Source organism: Vidua macroura, chromosome 3 (genome assembly GCF_024509145.1).
Source record: "Vidua macroura isolate BioBank_ID:100142 chromosome 3, ASM2450914v1, whole genome shotgun sequence".
Classification (NCBI taxonomy): Eukaryota; Metazoa; Chordata; class Aves; order Passeriformes; family Viduidae; genus Vidua; species Vidua macroura.
This window is the reverse complement of record NC_071573.1, coordinates 38952185-38969141: the sequence shown is the minus strand read 5'-3', so window position 1 is coordinate 38969141 and position 16957 is coordinate 38952185. Positions and strand designations below refer to the sequence as shown.

The window sequence follows — 16957 nt, the reverse complement described above, 5'->3', positions numbered from 1 at the left end:
CCCTTTTTTTCGGTTGACGTATTTTCTCTCGATGTACTCTGCGCCGGTGCAATTGGTTGCTAGGGGGGCCTTTTTCTCTCTGCCCTTGGTGATCATAGGGATGAAGGCTCCTTATCTTCTTTGCCGGTTGTCCTTGGCCTAAAAGTTAGCTTGTATATAGTTAGTTACACAGTCTTCTGTGCTAGCTGCATTTGCACAATTCTTAAGCAGAATACTTGTTGTTTATCAAGCCCCCCCCCCTTTTTTCTCCTCTTTCTCTTCTCACAGTCTGAAATTCTCTATTCAGTTTAAATTCTTATTTTCTTTCAATGTTCGTTTTGATGAACAAAGACCTTTTTATTACAGCTGAATGAATGAACAAGTGAAATAAAGGATTAAGAATTCCTCCTGACACTTTGGATAAGGAATTGTGAAGGTAGCTGTAGCAAATTCCTTCATCCCATTGCTAGAGAATGCCAGGAGAAGGAGCGCTGGGGGACTCATTGCAGGCTGCCGGTTTTCAGAGGTATTACGGAGTTCTCAAATCTATGGGGGAGAAAAAGCACTGCCCAGAGCCCCTTAAGGTTTGGTCTTGATCTTGGAGCTCTTTCCCAAAGTTAACGATCCTGCCCATCAGACTGGGTGGTCTCCAGAGGTGCCTTCCAACCCCACCTATTCTGTGATTCCATGGCTGGGATCATAAAACGCCACATCGTTTGTCCCCAGATAAGCGCCACCGAGGCTGTTGGGGATGCGAGGGAGGTTTCACAGCTCCGGGCTGCCGGGGCCGGGGCCGGGTCTGGGGCACGGAGCGCTGCCGGCCCCGCCCCGGGTCCGTCATCCGGCGGCGCCGGGGCTGTCCCGTTGCCCGGTGACGATGTCGGAGCGGCGGGCGCGGGGGCCGCTGCAGCGGGTGCAGCGCCGGAACCGGGAGCTGCGGGCGCAGGTACTGGGATTGTACCGGGGCAGGTCCCGGGGATGTCCCAGGGCCGGTCCCGGGGATGTACCGGGGCCGGTCCCGGTGCCATACCGGGTGTCTCGCCCCACCCCGGCCCCTGACCGCCCCGTCCCCTGTTGCAGGTGGAGGCGCTGAGGGCGGAGAGCGCGGCTGCAGCCCCCGGGCAGCGGGAGGCCCTTCGGCTGAGGTGAGGGGGATCCCGACCCCCATCCCGAGCCCCATCCCTCGATTCCACCGCCCGGGCGCTGCTCTCACCGTCCCCTCACGTACCCTCAGCAGTGTTCATTCCCTCCATGCCTTTTCTCTTCTAATTGTACAGCTTTCTCCCTGCCCCTTCCCTCTCCTGTTTTCCAGGCTGGCCCTTTCCCAGCCCTCTGGGGCTGAGGACAGTCTGGAGAAGGGAAGACTGAGGGGGGCTCTCACCAATCCATATAAATATCTCCAAGGCAGGTGCCAAGGGGATGGTGCCAGGTTCTTTCTGGTGGTGCCCAGCAACAGGATGGAGGAGCAATGGCCATAAATTAAAACACAAGATCCACTTCAACATGAGGGTGGCAGAAAACTGGAAGAGCTGTCTGGGGAGGGTGTGGAGTCTCTCTCTCTGGAGACATCCCAAACCCCCCTGGATGCATTCCTGTGTCACCTACTCAGGATCCTGGTGACCTCCTACTCAGGGTGATCCTGCCTGAGCAGTGGGGTTGGACTGGATGAGCTCCTGAGGTCCATTCCAGTCCCAGCTATTCTGGGATTCCATCAAATGCTGCTGTTTGGGCTTGGAATTCTCAACCTGAAAGGACACACAGCACCTAAAATGACGCCTTTCAGTCAGCAGGTATGGTTTGGGTCAGAATTTTAAGAAAATACCACCTGCTTGTCTTGCTTTCAATGCAGATGTACACAGCTGAAGGAATTGGTGGAAGAGAACACAAACGCTCTCCGTGGTTTGAAAAAAGTAAGTATGGAGATTAATTCGTGGTTTTCTCCAAAATTCAGCATGGAAAGTGTTTAAAGAAAATCAGTGTTCCATTTTAGATGCCTCAGGACAAGAGCAGTGCCTAGCACTGCACAATCTCTGCTTGTCATCTCTCTAATTCATATTTTTTATATCCATTTATATAATTTAAGACTCATTTTAATGCTTTATTTTGTCCAAGTCCCAGGTGAAAACTTAACAGAGAATTTCACCTTGGCAGAGTGAAAGGGTAAGAAAATTGTCACTAAAGAGGGAGTGACAGTAGCCCAGGAAGGAAAAAACTTGTAAGGCATGTCTGGAAAACTTAATTTATAGAGGAACATTGATTATTTGAGCAATTTATTGGGGAACTTTGATTCTTCTTTGATTCAACCCATTTGTTGGGTTCTCTGTCAGTCTGATGAGCCTGCGCCAGTGGGGAATTACAGCCAGAGGAAGGAAGAGGAAGAAAAGCTGTTGCTAAGACTCTCCCAGCAGCTGCAGAAACTCCTTCTTGTCTTGGATCAGGATAATGTGACAAAGAATTATCCAGGGTGAGTAGCTTAAAGATACAATTGCAACTGGTTTTTTAAAGGATGGCTGGAATGGACCTTAAAAAACCATTATCTCACCCCCTTAATTAGCTGAAAAATAACAGAAGGATAAAAAAAGAAGTGCTCAGGAGAGAAGTAATTTATGACTTGCTAGGATTTTCTCAGAGTGCTGGATAATGGCTGCAATATAAGGTTTGGAGGAGTTTCTTCAGGACAGAGAGCAAAAAAGAGGAATGAAAATGCTGTATCTGAATAATGTCCTTGCAGAGGCTTGACATAATTTCAAAAAGTTTGGTGGGAATCATACTAAAAAATAGTTTGATTTGTTTTGGGTAGGGGTGAGGAACACCAGAAAGGCCCTCATGCAGAAGAGGGAAATGAAGAAGAGGAGGAGAGTGAAGATGAAGAAAGTGAGGAAGAAGACACTGAAGAAGAAGAAGATGAGGAGAAGTTGTTGGATGATCCAGATGTTAGAGAATGTGTTGCTGTCGGGAACTTTGATGCCCAGCAGGAAGGGGATCTCACATTTCTAGTAAATACCTCTCTGTAAAGGGTTTTTACTACAGATCACTCTGAGTTAAGCAGTAACTATAATGAAATCCTATGCTTTTGGGATTCAGCCAGTTGTGGGATTTGGGGAGAAATTGGAGTTAGGTCCTTTTTCATTTAAATATTTGCTTGTTTTTTTGTCTCTGTCTTGTCCTCCAATGCCAAAGAAAGGTGAAATCCTGCTCATACACAACAAGAAGGCAGATGGCTGGTGGGTAGCTGAAAATTCCAAGGGAGAGAGAGGCCTTGTTCCCAGGACATACCTTGCGGTTGGTGTGCTGCAACCTCTGTCCTAATCTCACCTCTGCTCTTTTATATAGATTAATTATCATATATCTGCACAAAATGGGTTGCAATGCAGTGTAGTGTTTGGAAATAAAGTCAGTTACTTGGAAATAACTCCATGTTTTTGTCCATGGCACTGGAGATATCCATCAAAAGCAGCATTTCTGTGCCTTGTGAAGTTGTGGCAGAGAAGTTTCTTGAATATCAAAGTCAGAATCTTTGTCACTTAAAGGTCAACTCTGAAGACTCCAAGCTGCTGTGGATTGATATGGGGTTTTAATAATTAATCTGAAATGGGAGTCTGTGGAAACATGTGACAATTTTCTGCATCACAGAGAGAAAATCTCTTCTTCTAAACTTACTTAATTTATTTTAAACTTATATTAATATGGGCTGTGGTTGGAGAAGGCATTTTTAAGAACAGAACTAGGAAGAAATCAAGCCTTTTGCCATTTTAAATGTGAATTCCAGGTTCCTAAGGAAGAGGAAGAAAGCCAGGAGGAGTCAGAAGAACACACAGAAGTGGTGGATGAAACAGCGGATGGAACTGAAATTAAAAGAAGGTAAATGGATTGTCTCAGATATGGTTGTGAAGCTGCTGCTATTTGGAAACAGAGCAATATTTGGTGGTTAAATTTTTGTTCACATGAGGATTTACTATAAATCCCTCTATTTTCTTCCAGAACAGATTCCCACTGGAGTGCTGTCCGAGCCATCATAGAGGTAGGTGGCCCTTAGAGTGCAGCTTCACCTGCCATAGTCTTCATTATTTTGTAAACAAGCTGTGCCTTTTCCCAAACACTGCGTCTCATATCAAAGACCATTGTTTTTAATTAACATCTGTCTTTTGGGAGTTTTTGGTAGCAAGAAATGCCACAAAAATGCTTCAGAAGAGGTGACATATCTCGAGTTTCTGGTCTTAAACAGAGCTGTAAATTAGGATGAAATTTGCTGTTAAATAGCAGGAATAGTAATACCTTTTTTTCTTTGTTTTTACTAGAATGACACTGTGGAGGTACTGACCACCACAGGGGCAGTTCCTGCAGGATTCCGCCCATCCATGCTTTTCCATCTCTTGGAGGAAGGTAGGGATTTCACCTGGCAAGATTCTCAAGTGTCTGTGGTAGCTTTCTTACCCTGGTCACCAGCCTGTTGGACCTCTATCCATACTGCTTTATTTTAATTAATTGGCTAACTGGCTATATTTGACTCATCAAATCATGTATAGAAGATTTTTTTCCCATAAAGTTTAATTTATCAATGTGAAATCTTGTCAAATTTCCTCATGATTTCAAAGAGTTTCCTCTTTGGAAGTTCATTCCTGTTGACTTTGCAGGAAATTATTACTCTTTTTTTTTTTTTTTTTTGCTTTATTTTAATCTTCCCTTTTTTTCAAAAGTCTGATATCTCATGTTCTGTTAGTCTTTCTGTTTAAAGCTGTGTAATCTCTTTTTAAAATTAAGTTATTGTGCTTTTGAGATTAAATACTTCAGAACGCTCACAAATAGTAGACAGTGCTCATGGCAGATAATTCATAGTTTTGTTTAGTCAAATATTCAACTGGACATGAATTTTGGGTGTTGTCCTTTCTGGTGCAATAAAGATCATTTGAAAAATGAAGAGTTTTTAAATTTACTGTTGTTGTAGGTGAAGAGTTTCGAGCAAGTTACTATTTGCAACCTAAGCTTACTCCATCCCAGCTGGCTTTTAAAGACTTGGTGTGGAACTCAGAGAGAAATACTGTGAGTATTGCTGTTAAGGGGGACACAAACTTTATTTGCCTTCTTTCCTTTTGGCTAATGATTATGTCTTAATTTGCACCATTTCTGGTGCAAATATTTCTTCTGCTGCGACCTTCTGTCTGTCCCACTAAAACACCCCTGGGGCAGAGCTAAAGGCTTGTGAAGAAATCCTGCTGCTACCACTGCACTGCACTGGGTTTGTGGTTGGGAGAATAATCTTGGTCCATAAACACAAAATGAGACCACGTGGAGAGGGCCCTGTAGGTTTAATCCTCCTTCTGCTGTATTTCAGATCCATCCTAGACCGACCAGAGTGTCCCTGATTGTCACTTTATGCAGCTGCAAGATGATCCCTCTGCCTGGAACCGGTGTGCGGGTCCTCAGCCACCATGTCCGGCTCTGCCTCTTCGATGGCAGCCGGGTAAGGAACGTGTCTGCTTCCCAAAAATGGACTGCAGGAGGTTTGGAACTTACAGGATCCTTCAGATTCTGATTCCTCTCTGTCTTACTCAGAGACACACACACAGTCTGCCTCCCAAGCTGCTTAGTTTATGCTCAGATGAGTCTGATTTGAGCTCACTCACCCAGAAGAATGGAACTTTAATGATGAAACAGGCCAGACTGCATTGATGAGCACTGGGCATGGCCAGGCAAGCAGACTCGGCCCTGCTTCCCACCCTTGGTACTCCACGAGGCACTTGACCCCTCCCTTTATCTGCCTTTGGTTTCTCCCTCTCTGCTTTCCTGTCATGGTAAATCAGGTGCAGCCCCAAAATGTCCCTCAGCAGTGTGAGGTGAGCCAGGGAGCTGCTCCTGACTCAGAGTGACAGTCACACCTGGCCCTTGGGGCTCAGGGCTGTACTGGGTGGCCCTGGGAGGGGCTGGGGCGGGAGCTCCATTTCTCTGAGTCCCTAATTTTGGGTCCCCCACCTGCCATTGTGCCTCCTGGCTCCTTTGTGTTCCTTGCAATGAGTGTTTCCTGGGCTGATCTGTCTCCTGGGATGGCCCTGGGAGCAGCTGGGTCAGGGTCAGATTCCTCCATGTGCCCTTGATCCTCTGTTCCTTTGTGTGTGTGCAGAGCAGCTTTTTGTGAAAATATAACCCTGATTATCCAGCAGTTTTCTTCCAGTTGTCTTTGTTGTGTGCATTGTTGGATCCATCTGGGATAACCCTGCATTTTCTGAAAGCAGCAGGGCTTTCCAGAAAAACTTGCCTTAGCTTTTTTCCCCACTTTAGGTGCTGAGTAACATTCACACAGTGAGAGCCATGTGGCTGCCTAAAAATCCTCAAACTTGGACCTTTTCTCCAAGGGTAGGTGACACAGCCCCTGGCTGTTTAAAGCTTCTTCCTTCAGTGTCACTAAAGTGTTCCTTGGTGGCACAGCTGTGCTCCATGGAAAGACAAAAAGGAGAGCAAGATTTTGACTGGAATTTGTTCTCTCATTTTTATATCCAGTGGTATTGGGTCTGAGATCTTGTGTTGAGTGGGGGATGTGCTTGATGGCCTTTAAAAATTCAAAAGATTTTTTTTTGTTTTTTATAGATACATTAACTTTTTTTTTTTCCTCCTTCTCTCTGTATCAGGTGATGGGCATCTTACCCAGCTTGCTTGATGGTGACTCTTTTGTCAGGTGCAACTCCCTATCTTCAGACACTGGGATATTGTTTGAGCTTGGCATCACGTACAAGTGCAATGTGAGTGTGGGGAGGTGCAGTGGAAATCGCTCCAAGGGTAGGTTTATAAAGGGAACCAGCTGTTCCCAGTTAGAGAATACGACTAGAGAATATCCCTCATTAGAGAACAGGATTATAGAATAGGATTATCTGGAAGGAGCCTACAGGAAAGATGGAGAGAGACTTTTCACAAGCTCTCTCACAATGTAGTGATAGGACAAGGGGGAATGACTTCCCACTATCAGAGGGCAGGGATGGATGGGGTATTGGGAAGGAATTCTTCTATGTGAGGGTGGGAAGGCCCTGGCACAGGTTCCCAGAGAAGCTGTGGCTGCCTCTGGATCCCTGGAAGTGTCCAAGGCCAGGTTGGACAGGGCTTGGAGCAACCTGGCGTGGTGGAAGATATCTCTGCCTGTGGCAAGGGTGGAACGAGATTATCTTTAAAATCCCTTCCAACTCAAACCATTCTGGGATTCTCTGATGGGAGAATATCCCTAATTAGAGAATAAAAATCCGTCTGACTCATGGACATGAGTGTCCCTGTACCAACACTGAAATAACTTGTGCCAAAGATCCCATGGCATGGGATCACTCCTGCAGTTTTCCATCTCTGTGATTTATTTCAGATTAATGTCCTGTACAGTTGGAAAACTAAAGTTTTAACTGTTTCAGCAGCATGGACAGTGGTTTCCAGCTCCAGTTTACACAGATAGAGCCTGTCCATCTGGGATATGCTGCTGGAAAGTACAACATGTAGTAAGACAATAGATGGTAAAGCCAGAAAAACTACCCTCAGAGAAGGCAGATTGTGATTTTTAAACACACAAGGGTGGAAGAGGAAAAGGGGATAACTACAACAATTTTCATGTGGTTACTGTTACTAATTGTGGTTCAGTTCGCTCATTCTAGGTCAGCTGCTCAAATAATTTACATTTCTCTTTTTTTCTAGTCAACAGGTGAAAGAGGAGAGCTGAGCTGTGGCTGGACCTTTCTGAAGCTTTTCACTTCCAGTGGGATTCCTGTTCCTTCCAAGTGAGTTTGTTGCCTTTTCCTGCTCTCCCTATATTTACACATAGATGTATATACATCTGTTTTAGACTGAGAGTTAAGCTCATCTTTCATACTTAGACACTGCTGGGTCAGGGGGCATCCAGACAAGTCCTTTATGATTCTGGCTCTTTGCCACATTTTCCCTTTCCCATGTGAAAATTAGGAGACTGGTTCCCAAGACCTGGAGTCAGGTAGGAGTTGTTGTGAATTAATCTCTCACTGCTCTTGGATTGTAAATTATATTTTGCAGCTGATTTTTGATTAGTGCATCCAGTCATCTGAAAGAATAATAAAGTGTGTATATTTTTATTTTATTAAATGTAGGAAAACTTCCTGTTTATTGACAGAAATAATTTCTGTTTATTGACAGAAATAATTCATTGAAACTCAGACTTTCAAGACGTGGTTTTTACCAAATATTGGTAGACGTATATATATATTATGTATATGTATTCTGAATTTATCTGGGTTACAGCTCAAAAACAAATATCCACAGGACACCTCTACTGTTCTAGAAGTCTCTAAATCTCTTCTAAGTCTCATTTATTATTATTATTTATATTTTAAAAATATTGTTCTACTATTTCATTAAGTAAGCATGGTATTACAGATTAAATTTCATGCTTGTTTTAGCAGTGACTTACTCTTGGCAGAACTGGAGTTACATTATTCTTTAACAAATTTTAAATATAGAAGATTTTAATTGTTGAAATGGTGATTCCTCAAAACCATTTTAGTGAAACAATTGCTAAATTCCATACAAGAAAAATATTTGGGCTCTGGAAAAGAAAGAATGTTGCTAATGGCTTTTAAAATTGACCTCCCAGTACAATTAAATTCCAAAAATAGTTGAATTCCCAGTATCATACAGGCTTCAAATTTATCTTTATTGACAGAATGTATGAGCTGGTCCTGAGTGGTGGAACTCCCTATGAGAAAGGCATTGAGGTTGACCCATCAATATCAAGGAGAGGTGTGGTTTCTTTTCAATATAATATAAACATAATAATGTGATTAATGCTGCATCTCCTTCACAACAGTCCCCACAGCCTGGTTTGGGTTTGTGTGTTCTGTTTTTGCATGTATTTCATTATTTATCTGCTTTTGCCTTGGCTGTGGGGAGCTGGGTGCTACCAGGCTAACTAAACTCGAAAGAGTTCTCAACCCACTGAAATGCCCATTTTTGTAATATAATTATTACTGTTGTTTCAAACTGATTGTTTGAATCTGGGCTGTCTATTCCTGCAGCAGGCTCTGGGGTTTTTCAGCAGTTTATGAGCCTCAGGAAGCAGCCTGTGCTTCTGGTGAAAGTGAAGTCACCAAGTGTGCACTCAAAAGACATCCTGAAGTGAGTCCTTGTGCTTCCATAAAATGAAAAAAAGGATTTGAGATAACCTAGAGAAATCTGCAGTGTTTGCAATGAACACCTCAACTGCTATCCCTTATTTTCCCAACAGTTTTCTCCCTGAAACATTAGTTGGAGGCATGTGCTACATCCATCTCCTGGTGTTTTATCGGCAAATCCTTGGAGATGCCCTCCTGAAGGACAGGATGAGCATGCAAAGCACAGGTGAGCACTGGAGGAAGATCAGGCTCGTCCGGGGAATGACTCCTGCCAGGTCTCCCTTTGGTAAGAGATGTTTTTGGCACTCAGGCTAAGTTATCCTCCTTTTTTTTTAGTTTTTAATCATTATTTACTTACTGACATTAGGGAGAGATAGAAGTTGGAGAATTCTGGATTTAGAACTCAGTGTCTTGCCCTGATTATTCAGCAGAACTAATGATAGTTTATAGCCTTCTCCATTTTAAAACCAACTTGAAATAAAGAAAAATTAAATTTCTTAACTGTACTATGTATGAATTTATATAGGTGAGAACTGCCACACTTACCTGATTTGATCTTCTTAATTTAAGACAGTAGATCAGGCTGACAACCTCTCCTGGAGTTAAATTGCATCCCTTTGGATTCAAACTTCATATGAAGTCATTGAAAGACTTTATCCCAGGAGTTGTTCTGGTAGCTGTGCAACTAAAGAAGATTTCTAAATTTTTCTAAGATTTTTGGTATTTCAAAATCCACCATCGCTTTAGGAATAGACAATTGAAAATGTCTCTTCTACTTCCCAGAAGTCATCAGTCTGTCTCTCTTCCCCAAAATGTTTGAGCATTAGTAAATGCTTCATGTTTACCAAACTTACCATCAGCTTCAAGGTGAAGGAATAAGTGTACATTCAATATTTGAAATCACACAACAAAGAAAACACTTCAGCCAAAATCCTGCTCTCCATCACTTAGAATCTTACCCACAGTCTCATTAATTAAAATAATCACAAGAGCAGAGTGATATCTCATGGAAGTGACCCAAAAAGCACCAGGACTCCTGTGCAGTGGAATATGTGCTCCATTGGGAAAATTCACTGTGCACTTGGCTCCTGGTTCTCATAAATGCCACACCAGGCGTGCCAGGGTGAGGTAGAACCCAAGTGTGTTTATCCATAACATCCAAACTAAGCAGCACAATTGCAGGTGTGTATAAAAAAGACAGGTGCAGAAATGAGGGAAAACATCTCTGGCAGGTAAATCGGGAAGGGCTCGTGTTTGCTGGCATTCCCAATAAACAGCACTGGGGTTTGTGTGTCTCCTCTCCTGGTTTAACTGTCTCTCAGCCACTGAGAACTGGCTGCAGTCAGAACAGTTTTTAGGGAATTCTCCTACCTTCCCTGCTCTGAAGAACTGTCACAGATCATTTCCCCTTTGGAATAATCTGACAGGAGAGGATGTGCTTGCTGAATAACTGAATGTGCCAATATTTTGAAAACTGATTCTTCCTTAGCCTTGAATGTGTTTGTTTTCGTTTCAGACTTAATCTGTAATCCTGTTCTAGCAACTTTCCCTCAACTCCTGGATCAGCCAGACCTGATGGATGCACTTCGGGTATGTTACCTTGTCAGGATTTCCAGGCAAAATTTGAGGGTTTGTTTTTTTTTGTTTGTTTGTTTGTTTTGGTTTGGTTTTTTTTGTGTTTTGTTTGTTTGTTTGGGTTTTTTGTTTTTTTTTTTTTTGGTTGGTTGGTTGGTTGGTTGGGTTTTTTTTGTTTGGTTTGGTTTGGTTTGGGTTTTTTTTTTTTTTTTTTTTTTTTTTTTTTTTTTTTTTTTTGTCCTGGGAGAATACAAAGTTCTTCAGCCTTGCTCTGATTGTACGTTTCATTTCAGAGTGCCTGGGCAGACAAAGAAAGAACATTGAAGAGAATTGAGAAGGTAACAGACTACAGGTTTTTCTTTCCATATATTCAGGGTAATTCTAACTAGCTGCTCCCTGCAACTGCAATTGCTGCTTAGCTTTTCCTCTCACCATACATCTGTTTAGAAAATAGAGATATGTAAATGAAGTTCTTAATATTTCTCACCCAGATTTATAACAGTAAACCAGGAGCAGGAGGAAATTTCTAACTTTTTATTTCAGTGTTGTTAGGGGGGAACCTGTTACAGGTTGGTACCCAGAGTGGCTCCCTGTCAAGATGTGCTTCCAACAGTCGGCTGGTAAAAGCTTTCCATGGATACAAAAGGGGGCTGTGTATGCCCACAAAATCATCTTCCCTCCTCCAAACTCTGAGCTTCAGTCCTTCCACAATCTGCCTAGGAAAAGGCCCCCTAAATTCCTCAGATCTCCCTACCCCAGAGAGTTGTAATCCCACGTTTTGGCACGTAGACAGCTGGAGAATAGACATGGATGTCCCCGGGCTCACCCATACCTTGTCCTACGTCCTGTCCCCTGGACAGAGAGCAGCAGCAGGAAACTGAATGAGAAAGCCATTGGCTCTCAATCCTGGATTTCCTGGAAGCAGCAGTGGGATATTTCATTCCCTGTACATGCTCATGAATTGATGCACAAGGATGGCTCCCTGTTTACATAGAACAAACACCTGCTGAGTCAGAGCAGCTTTTTCAGGGCAGTTCATCCAAAAGGAGAGCAGATCTGCTCATGGAATTGGCAACTCCCTGGGATCCCAGAACCATCCAGTTCTACCTGACTGGCATGTGCCACTCCCGTGGGAGGATTGCTGCCTGCTGAATGCTCACCCCTCACACGGTTCCGTGAGGCTGAGCTGTGAAATGCTCCCTGCCAGGCACAGCACTCCTGGGGCTGGGACACTCTGGACTTGGATTTTTCCCATGTGTTTGATAATTGAACAGGCTGATCCTTTGTCTCTGGGTTTTCTAGACTGATCTTTACAGGGGAGCACACAGGTCACACCATGCACAAAGAGTGGGAAACAGTGCCCAAGGGCAACATCATCTCTGGCTCCAAGGAGTGGGATTGGAGCCATGCTCCACCTAGGACAGCAAGGAAATTAGAGGAGTTTAGGCTTCCAGGGCACTGCTTTTAAGAAATATCAATACCCCACAGCAAAGGGCTCTCAGTGCCTGTAGTTTGTGGGAAGGCTGGCAGAGTTCAGGGCGCACGTTTGTGGATATGCTGGAGGCTTATCCGAGATAACTGATGTGTGTTTAGGAAGGTCAGATCTCTTTGTGTTGTTTTCCTGGGAACTGGGAGTGAGTTGTTTGGATTTTTTCCCCATGTACGATACTTTGGAAAAGTGCTTGGCAACATCACATGTTTGAACTGAAGTATTTTCAAACACTCTTCTCTGCAGAGAGATCAAGAATTCCTGAAGTCTGCATTTGTCCTAGTGTACCACGACTCTGTGTTCCCTCTGCTCTGCTCCACGTACCTCCCCAGCTACAGATGGGCTGAGGAAGAGGTGGAATTGTCTCGCTGGAAGGTGATCCATGACTTCCTGAAAAGGAGCCGGGAGAAGGATGGTGCACTGGAGTACCTGCTGTCATCAGAAAACACCCACAAAGCCTTTGACATCTCAGAGCTGGCCTATGATTTCTTAGGAGAAGTGAGGGGAAAGAATCCTGGAGAATGAACAATTCAGGCTCTCTAAGAACGTGGTAACAATAAAATTAAATTCTTACCAAAGAGATTGTGTAGGAGCTGAATTGTAATGGATATTTTAGCACAATTAAGATTTTGAGAGAGATTAAAATTATTTTATCTGTTTATCTACTGGAAATTGTATTTTAAATTTTTAACTTTGCAGCATTAAGCAAGGCTCTGGTTGCCTGTTACTACCTGTTGTAGCCATGTCAGGTATTATATTTTGCCAAAGCTGAGGTAGCCCTTTTCTCCTCTCGTGCAGCTTCCAATTAATTTCCAGTGTTATTTTAATCAGTGTGAACAAAAGGCTCTTTGTCCCAGTCCCCCAACAGCCTGGGAGCAGGGAAGGGAAAGAGCAGTGATCTTTAAGAATGCTGCTGAACAAGGGCAGCCAGCTTAGGGGAAGAATCCTCTCTTGTCCAACCAGTGATCAGCAGGTTGCTCCATTTTTAGACTGTTTGCCTGTTCTTCTTCCCCACTCAGGAGAAGGCTGGGTTACTCCCAGGAATGTGCCTGACCCAACACAAATAGCAGCTGGTGGGAATCCTGGGAATGCTGTTTCCCCAGGATTATTTCCTCTGCTGACCCCTGAGCGCCTTGTGACCACAGGCTCTGTGTCCTGCCCATTCCCAGGGGGAAGTGATCAATCCACTTTCTCTTTAGTGCTGGAGCATCTGGATGCTTCCTGCAGGGTGATGGGGACATTGCCACCGAATCACACCTGGATTTAAGCCCAGGCCAGGCTCAGTTTTGTCTGGCAAGATTTGAAAGATTTTTGAAAACCTCCACTGCATGGAGCCAAAACCAGCTCCCACTGGAGTATTTGTAAACTGAAGCCTCCAGAAATACCACAGAACACTTCCCCTAGCCTAGGAAGTGCTCGGAGACATGGATTTGATCTTTGCTCTGTGTTGTGCAAGAGCTTGGCATAGAAGCCGAATTCCTGGGGCATCACCTGTCTTGCCTAGCAGAGCTGGGATAACTCATTGGGACAGTGTCTTCCTCCTGCTGTAGCCCATTGCCCGGGTTAATGGGTTCATTCTGTCCTCTCTGGGCCACCAGGCAGAAGTGCCACCCCTAGCCTTTCATCCCACCCCTTTTCTGGGAGTTCCGGGGCCAGGCAGAGTGCACTGGATGAGACAGCAAGTGCTTGCCGAATCCAAACTGCATTTGCCAGGAGGCAGAAATTCCTGTTGCTCCCCTTCAAACCTTACTGGGCACTTTGGGAGCACACTGCCAAACCCTTCTGGTGTGTTTGTAAAATTTACTTGCTAGTTTCTGAAGGTTGGATGTGCCTGAAGGGTGTGGAGGGGTCTGACATGACCGTGGAGCAGAAACCTGAACAGAAAGGGGAGGAGGCAACAACAGTGGAAGCAAAAATATTTCAGGATTGGAAGCGTGCCAAGAGAACTGTTTGCAGGAAACATTTCTGTTCCGGCAAGGTGTAGGAAGGTTTTTTTCCTTCCCCCTCCAGTTAATGACCTTGCATTCGTGCGTGGTGGGGCCGGTGTCCCGCTCTGTCCCATCCCGGCTGGCAGTGGGATGCACAAAGCCGCCGCAGTCTCGGGCGGTGCCGGGGGCTCGTCGGGCTCAGGCAGTGGCGTGCTGCCAGCCCAGGCCTGTTCCTATGCTTACGTCCTGCGGGCGTGTCCCTTAAATCCCGCACAGGAGCGGCACGGGGCAGGCAAGCGCCAGCGGAGCCGAGCGGAGTGGTGTCAGCGGAGGAGAGATGGCCTCGGTGGGTCCCTCTGCAGCCTCCACGCTGCCCGCCCTGCCCTCCGGACCCGCCGTCTTCAAAACCATCCCCTATGCATTCATCCTGCCGGAGATCGTGAGTATGCCTCGCTCTGCTGCCTCATGGAACTCACTGCTGGCTAAAATCCCCTGAAACCATCCTGAAGGCATCGTTACTGGGAAGTGACATCTTGTCTTGGAGCTTATGCTGAATGCACAAACTATTCCTGATGGATTTTTTAGGAACAGCTTAAGGACAAGATACATTCAGCTCCATCACAGCCTCTGTGAGGGTCACTGGCTGCCGTGGGGCTGGGAGAGGCCGAAGAGCTGCTGGCTTGTCCAGGGCAGACTAGCAGCTCTTGTTATCATGAAGCAGCTCTCGTTAACTTGTAGAAATGGCTTGAAAATCAAGGGAATTTTGCTCTCTGTATCAAGTAGTTCCAGGGGTTGAAGGCAATTGGGCGTCTGGTAATGTGTGATGACATTCCATGATTCTTTCAATTGCTTCTGGGTCCAGAGGGCATCCAGTGGGACTGGCCAAGGTTGCAGCTGGTGTACTTTGTCATGGTGCATGGGGCTGGCAACCCACACACCCTGTGCTCTACAGGCACAATCCCTGCCCGTGGTGGCGGGCTCAGCTCCCTGCTGCAATTCCAGGGGTTTCACCCACCACAGCTGGGATGGCACAGGGTGGCACAGGCTCATCCCGATAACTCCGTTGGCTTTTTGTAATCAGTAAGTATTTTGGGTGGATCGCTCCAGGCTGGTGCATGGAGCTGAGAGGAGACTTGCTTGTGCTGTGATTCCAAGCCCCGGAGATTAACGAGCGGGCAGGGCTGGGTTGAGGCAACTGCTCACTTTTCCCAGATAAAAGCACATTTTCTGGCTTCTCCACCAAATCTCTCGGGGTGAGACATTTCCTTGTGTGGAAGGCGGCAGCAAACCCTTCCCTTTTGTGTGAACACTCATTTCCCATGAGTTTTCAGGGAAACCGGTGCCAACTTGCTTGCTTGTTTCCCAGAGCACCTTGCTTTCCCAGCAAGGGAAAGATGCAGGGGTTCCGCTGGCTGCTGTGGTCGGCCCGGGAGGGAAGCGAGGAGGGAACTGGGGAGGAAAAGAGCTTTTCCTCATCTCACACTCATCAGAGGCGCTTGATTGTCCCTGGCAGCTCTGCGGGACCTGGGTGTGGATCCTTGTTGCTGCTACCTCCGTCTCCTTGCCGTTGCTGCAGGGATGGGTGATGTACGTGTCTCTCACCTCCTGCCTCATCTCCCTGCTGCTCCTCTTAAGCTACCTCCTCGGCTTCCACAGGAACAGCGAGAACTGGAAAGTGCTGGTAAGGAGGGGATGGAACATGGGAGATGTTGGCAGCAGCAATGTGGGCGCAGGACCACCATGGCTGGTGACCCACCAACCCTTTCTTCCTTTTACCTCGACTGGAAAGTCCAGGGGAGCTCTGCTGTGAAACCATTGCCTGGGAGGGTTTGGTCCCAGGCCTATCCAGGCACCTGTCCCCCTTTGGGGCACTCACAAGTACCTTGTTTTGCAGGACAGTTTGTACCATGGCACCACAGCTATTCTGTACATGAGCGCCGCTGTCCTGCAGGCCAATGCGACCATCAACTCTGAGTTCGGCGTCAATGTGCCACTCAACTACCAACTCAACAGCGCTGCATCGGTGAGTTCACCCTGCTGGGCTGCAGGACACACAGTTACCCTTGGAAGGGCAATGGCTAAAGCCACAGCAGAGCCACCCCAAGCCCCACAGTGCCAACTGAGCAGAGCTTCAGCTCCTCAGCTCTGTGGGTCGTGCAGCTAGCATTGTCTTCTCAGGGTCCACCAGTTCATAGACAGCCTGACATGGCTGGATGCTGGGAAAAGCTGAGGCTTTGCCTCTCCTTTGAGGCTGGAGGGAGCTCTATGCTGGGAGGCTTCCCCATGCCAAGAGCACTGGGAGGAGATGGGGTTTGACTCTGCCAGCTGACCCTTCCTCTTCTTCTTCTCATGCAGTTCTTTGCCTTCCTCACGACTTTCCTGTACATCCTCCACGCCTTCAGCATCTACTACCAGTGATCCTGGCAGCACCCAGATTCATCTTTTCAGGATGAGGGCTTTCCCAGTGTGACAGTCCCAAGGTGTCTCTGCCCCAGCCCTGTCACCAGGCCTCAGGAACAGCAAGTCCTTTTGCACTTCATCACAGGAGGAATTTTGCTGGCACACGTTGGTTTGCCTGTGGGACATTTCTTGCCTTGCCTGGGGGAGGGACTTGCAAGGGGAGGGACCAGGTGCAGGCCCCAAGCCTCCAATATCGACATTCTGCCAAATATTGACAACCATGGGAAGAGGGGAAAAAAAAAAAAATCACTGTTCCTTCAGCAAACAATCTCCTTCCTTATGTAATTTACCTTTCTTTGGTTCAGCTCCATCCCTCCCCAACACAAGTTCATAACAATGATACAATGTTCCTTGACTTTCAGATGGTTTCATTTAGTAAATGCTATATTTGGAATAAAGTGTCAATGGACAGATTTTGA

At 45.9% G+C, this 16957-nt stretch overlaps 2 protein-coding genes across 5 annotated transcripts; both read left to right on the top strand.

Annotated features, from left to right (window-relative positions):
• Positions 1 to 426: 426 nt before the first annotated feature.
• Positions 427 to 12809, top strand: NPHP1 (nephrocystin 1). Of its 4 annotated transcripts, none has more exons than XM_053973816.1 (20): positions 434 to 925; positions 1060 to 1124; positions 1829 to 1889; positions 2307 to 2443; positions 2780 to 2975; positions 3160 to 3261; positions 3749 to 3840; positions 3961 to 4000; positions 4278 to 4362; positions 4925 to 5019; positions 5312 to 5440; positions 6256 to 6330; positions 6603 to 6713; positions 7642 to 7724; positions 8639 to 8715; positions 8994 to 9090; positions 9200 to 9372; positions 10603 to 10676; positions 10955 to 10999; positions 12397 to 12809. In XM_053973816.1, exons 1-20 carry the CDS (start codon positions 731 to 733, stop codon positions 12673 to 12675), a joined length of 2211 nt encoding a protein of 736 aa, XP_053829791.1. In that variant the 5' UTR covers positions 434 to 730; the 3' UTR covers positions 12676 to 12809. The 4 variants fall into 4 exon arrangements, with proteins under 4 accessions (XP_053829795.1, XP_053829793.1, XP_053829791.1 ...); XM_053973817.1 differs by having other exon boundaries at positions 443 to 925; positions 9200 to 9312; XM_053973818.1 differs by lacking the exon at positions 3160 to 3261 and having other exon boundaries at positions 428 to 925.
• Positions 12810 to 13435: 626 nt separating this feature from the next.
• MALL (mal, T cell differentiation protein like) lies at positions 13436 to 16952 on the top strand. The gene is made up of 4 exons (XM_053973829.1): positions 13436 to 14517; positions 15592 to 15759; positions 15973 to 16101; positions 16434 to 16952. The coding sequence occupies exons 1-4, from the start codon at positions 14416 to 14418 to the stop codon at positions 16494 to 16496; spliced, it is 462 nt and encodes a 153-aa protein (XP_053829804.1). The 5' UTR covers positions 13436 to 14415; the 3' UTR covers positions 16497 to 16952.
• The last annotated feature ends 5 nt before the right edge of the window (positions 16953 to 16957 follow it).

What these genes read in the sequence shown, in the direction of transcription:
- NPHP1 (XM_053973816.1), top strand. Translation starts at nt 731, where the DNA reads ATGCGAGGGAGGTTTCACAGCTCCGGGCTGCCGGGGCCGGGGCCGGGT. An exon ending in CTGTCCGAGCCATCATAGAG is followed by an intron (nt 4,001 to 4,277) that starts GTAGGTGGCCCT and finishes TGTTTTTACTAG; the next exon opens with AATGACACTGTGGAGGTACT. An exon ending in GGGATTCCTGTTCCTTCCAA is followed by an intron (nt 7,725 to 8,638) that starts GTGAGTTTGTTG and finishes CTTTATTGACAG; the next exon opens with AATGTATGAGCTGGTCCTGA.
- MALL (XM_053973829.1), top strand. Translation starts at nt 14,416, where the DNA reads ATGGCCTCGGTGGGTCCCTCTGCAGCCTCCACGCTGCCCGCCCTGCCC. An exon ending in CATTCATCCTGCCGGAGATC is followed by an intron (nt 14,518 to 15,591) that starts GTGAGTATGCCT and finishes TGTCCCTGGCAG; the next exon opens with CTCTGCGGGACCTGGGTGTG. An exon ending in AACTCAACAGCGCTGCATCG is followed by an intron (nt 16,102 to 16,433) that starts GTGAGTTCACCC and finishes CTTCTCATGCAG; the next exon opens with TTCTTTGCCTTCCTCACGAC.